Source organism: Oratosquilla oratoria, chromosome 14, assembly GCF_046742065.1.
Source record: "Oratosquilla oratoria isolate Oo_2021 chromosome 14, ASM4674206v1, whole genome shotgun sequence".
NCBI classification, from domain to species: Eukaryota; Metazoa; Arthropoda; class Malacostraca; order Stomatopoda; family Squillidae; genus Oratosquilla; species Oratosquilla oratoria.
The window spans coordinates 9,834,829-9,839,828 of NC_134790.1; the positions used below are offsets into that span (position 1 = coordinate 9,834,829).

General features: G+C 43.7%; 1 protein-coding gene across 1 annotated transcript in view; it reads right to left on the reverse strand.

Moving 5' to 3' along the window:
• LOC143032718 (uncharacterized) overlaps window positions 1-5,000 on the reverse strand; it is a 388,774-nt gene that overhangs the window by 211,518 nt on the left and 172,256 nt on the right. Inside the window, exons 2-3 of the mRNA XM_076197633.1 lie at window positions 980-1,411; window positions 114-336 (exon numbers count right to left, since the gene is read on the reverse strand). Of these exons, the coding sequence (XP_076053748.1) occupies window positions 114-336; window positions 980-1,392 (636 nt within the window). The 5' untranslated portion in view covers window positions 1,393-1,411. The remainder of the gene's footprint in view (window positions 1-113; window positions 337-979; window positions 1,412-5,000) is intronic.

Below are 5,000 nucleotides of genomic sequence, written 5' to 3' on the forward strand. Positions count from 1 at the left end.
ACATTTATAAAAAAAAAAGTATAACATATAACCAAAAAAACACACACAATGAAAAAAATAAATAAAAAAACAAAAACACGAGATGCAGATCACTGAACACACCACTAGCTTACCTGAGCTAAAACACCGGAAACGGGCATAAGCTTCGGCGGTCCTCGCGAGAACTCGAGCTCCTCGTAAATGTGTTCTCGCGAGTCGACCACGGCGACGCTGTTTCGATGTCGTGGGCGGTTCGAGGCCAGAGATCCGAGAGAGGACAGCGGACCCAAGGGCCCGCCCACGGACCCACCGGGTTGGACCACCGACCCCGCGGAACCCATGCTGGAAGAGGGGGGTCTGGAAGGGGGGGGAAGGGGGAAAATAAAACAGAAAAATTAGAACCTATACACTGCTTTCGTCGTGCGTAGATTTATTCATTTTTGTTGAAAATAAATTTCAATTGAGTCACATACATGTCTGCGTTATGGAAGTGAGGGAGCCAAATAAATTATCACCTATACACTGCTTTCGTCATGCGTAAATTATTTTAATTAATTTCAATTGGGTCACAAATATGTCTGCATCGTGGAATTCACAGGGTGGTTAAAATGTATGCATTGGTGTGAATATGTTCATCTACGTTTACTTGAATATATGAATGTATGCATATATATGTGTGTTTGTTTCCTATGTAGGCATGTATGCATTTATGCATGCATGTATATATGTATGTATGTATATGTTTGCATATGAGAAAGAAAGAATATGAGCAGAAACATACATTACTGAAATGAATTTACTAGCTACAACATAAGTACATTTTAAACTGTACAAAAATGTACTAATAATATTTCACTGATTTCAAAAGAATAATCCTACGTTCTAATTATTCCTTCACTGTACTGGAGTATAATTTAGTCTTTATTCTGGCGTATTCTACTCGATTTTATTCAGGTTTGAACATCACAACGGATGAAGAATTTGGCGAAGACGACCTTACCTTCTCGGCACCGGTCGAAGGGGCGGCCGCTGCCCTATGGTCGCGGGCGTGAACCTGGTGGTCGTGGGCGTAAGTCGACCACCTGCAGCGTGGCGCGTGGTGGGCGTGGTACGGGAGGAAGTCGTGGGCGTGGTCCGTGATGTGGTAGTGGGCGTGGTTCTGGAGGTGGTGGGCGTGGTTCCCCGGGCTGCAGGTACGGGTTTGGTGCTGGCGGAGGGGATGGCGGGCGTGGTGATTCGGGCCGTGGGCGTGAGACCCCGAGAGCTGCTCGGGTTGTAAATGGGTTGTGGGCGGATGTGTGGGTCTCGCGCGGGCGTGTATTGTTGCAGGTCTCTTGTGGGCGTGGGCGTGGGCGAGTTGTCAGACTCGGAGGAGCCTCTCGTCTCGTTCCCACTGTCTGAGCGTGACGCCATCTTTCAATCGTGTCGAAGCCTGTACGGAATAAAAGAAAACGTACTCTGTTAGGGGGAGACCTTACTATATGTAAAAACAAATTAAGTTTATGTGGCATTGTTTACATAAAAAAAAAACACACACAACTCTCTTGCTTTAAATTATATTTTACATAACCCATGAATATCTTAATGTATATGCTGTATTATTTGTAGCAAATATAATATGCAAAATTTGTATAATATATAATATATATATATATATATATATATATATATATATATATATATATATATATATATATGTAACAACTTCGTCCGTTTCCACATTTCAATCTTACCATGAAAAGGATACTCAAAATTTTTCTTCCAAAATCTATTGTGTAGTTACAAAGATATAGAGCTTCATACACAGCTTGATTTCTCTTTGTTTGCTAGATACTTATAAAGACAATGGCAACACAAATAATTGACAAAACGAAATTCTTGTACCATAACAGGTCAAATCCATAAACATTGACCATCTACCATGCCAGGTCAAATCTATGAATATCGATCATCTTCAACTCCGTGAAAGTTTTCTATATACTTTGGATTTCCCACATTATTCCATTCATCTCGTTTGGATCACTTCGGTAGCAGGGGGGGGTAGCCTCTCCTCCCACCCTAAATTCTATTTTATTTTCTTATTACAAGTAAAAGAAATGTATACTTATATATATATATATATATATATATATTGTATATATATATATATATATATATATATATATATATGTATATATATATTGCTGTAATTCACAAGGCACACGTGAAAATAATATGCAGAAAAAAACACTGGGAAATAAGAAACTTAGTCCGAACGTTTTCGTCTATTTGATAATGTCTTAAATAGACGAAAACGTTCGGACTAAGTTTCTTATTTCCCAGTGTTTTTGTTTTTTCTGCATATATATATATATATATATATATATATATATATATATATATATATTTTATATATATAGTGTATACATACATATACCAAATATTCCTTAACGAAAAATATATATGCAGATTTCCGAAATACCACGGGTCAAATTCGAAAGTTGGGTGCACCTCCTGGTCCCGACGGCAAATGATTCTGTTCGTTTAAGGCTCATAATATATTCATTTATTTATTTTTTCATGGAACATAAATATTGCATGTAAAACGAAGCAGGATTGCCTCACGTATCTGTTCCCCCAAGGTCACCCTCCACCTTATAAAGGGTGCAGGAGGTCGAGACGAAGTAGACACCCACATCCAAAGCGTCCCCCCCCTCCCTCACCCCCCACCTCCCAACCCTGTCACTGCTTGGGTCAAATGCAGTGCACACACACACGCGCGCGCGTGCGCCCAAACACACGCACACACACAGTAACACAAGCACACACACACAAAGTAACACAAACACACACACATATGTACATGCTCGCACACGCACACACATATATACATGCATACACACGCGCGCGCACACACACACAGGCAGAGACAGACACCTTTGTTTCGAACTCATTTTGCTTTTCCTAATCCGAGAGACCTCAACCCAAACCAAAGGTGAGGGGCTCACAGATTTCAGGGCTTACGCCTGTAATGTATGTATGTATATGCGTGTGTGTGTGTGTGTGTGTGTGTGTGTGTGTGTGTGTGTGTGTGTGTGTGTGTGTGTGTGTGTGTATGTGTGTGTGTGTGTGTGTGTGTGTGTGTGTGTGTGTGTATGTGTGTGTGTGTGTGTGTATGTGTGTGTGTGTGTGTGTGTGTATGTGTGTGTGTGTGTGTGTGTGTGTGTGTGTGTGTGTGTGTGTGTGTGTGTGTGTGTGTGTGTGTGTGTGTGTGTGTTTATCTTGGTCTTTCACGTGAACCTGAACAATTAGGACAAAGTTCTTTGACCATTTATTTTTTCTTTTTTATATTTCCATATGTTTAGTTGCTGAGACGCAGTCAATTTCATATTCGGCTTTGAATTATGCGCAGTCATTGACGCTCAGGCTGCAGCTCAGGCTCCCGTCCAAATCGTCGAGAGTGCAGGCCAACACAATCACCACCAATAACAACAAGTACTTTGACAACAACAACAACACCACTACCATCGTCACCACTACCACCACCACCAATAACAACAACAACGACACCACAACCATCGTCACTACCACCACCACCAATAACAACAACAACGACACCACTACCAACAAAAACAACACTAACAACAAAGACATCTAAAACAACAACACCACAACTACCATTGCCACCACTACCATCAATAACAACAACGACTACAACAGTAACACTGCTACCACCATTAACAACAGCAACAAGGACACCACCACCAATAACAACAACAATCACGACATAACAACAACAACAATGACGACGACGACGACAAGAACACCACCACTACCACCGCCAATAACAACAACATCAACGACACCACTACCACTACCACTACCATTCACGACAACATCGACAACAACCACAACAACAACGACGACGACGACGACGACGACAAGAACTACCGCCACCACCACCACGAGCCCCAAACAGTTGCAGCAGCAGGCGCCGCTGCAAGTCCACGAGCGTTACCACACAGGTCGAGTGTCCCGAAGGTGCACTCTTGGGTAACCCGCAACGCCTCCGTGGGTCCCCACCCTCAGACAAGGTGTATGTATACGTGTGTATGTATACGTGTGTGTGCGTGCATATGTGTGTCTGTGTGTGTGTGTGTGTGTGTGTGTGTGCGTGTGTGTGCGTGTGTGTGTGTATGTGTGTGTTTGCGTGTGTGTGTGTGTGTGTGTGTGTGTGTGTGTGTGTGTGTGTGTGTGTGTGTGTGTGTGTGTGTGTGTGTGTGTGTGTGTGTGTGTGTGTGTGTGTGTGTGTGTGTGTGTGTGTGTGTGTGTGTGTGTGTGTCTGTTTGTGTGCGTGTATGTGTGTCTGTTTGTGTGCGTGTATGTGTGTATGTGTGTGTGTGTGTGTGTGTGTACGTGTACGTAGGTGTGTGTGTGTACGTGTGTGTGTGTGTGTGTATATGTGTGTGTGTGTGTGTGTGTCCGTGGGTTTGCGTGTGTTTGTGTGCGTGTGTGTGTGTGTGTGTGTGTGTGTGTGTGTGTGTGTGTGTGTGTGCGTGTGTGCGTGTGTGTGTGTGCGTGTGTGTGTGTGCGTGTGTGTGTGTGCGTACACGCGCGCGCGCACCTCGCCACGCCTCCCTTATTGTGATGCAACCTTTACTAGCACCTCAGCACATTTTCCCTGAACTCACTCGATCCCGCCTCGCGACACCTCTGCAGTGGGCAGAGACTTGCTGGGTCGCATTTCGTACGAAAGTCGCGTTTTCCGCAAACAAAAATTAACGGAATTGAAAAAATATACAAATAATTTTCGTTTATGTTCTCTGGATGTTGTGCAAGTTTCCCTACTTGTAGCATTTGTGGCTTTGTAAAGTATCAAAGGTAGAGAAACCAAAGACTGAATAAAAGGGCGAGAGAGCAAGAGGAAGAAGAAAGGAGGAGGGAGGGAGGAGGGAGGAAGGAGGGAGGGAGAGGGGAGGGAGGGAGAGGGAGGGAGAGGGGAGGGAGGAAGGGAGGGAGGGAACAGGAAGAAAAACAGTCGT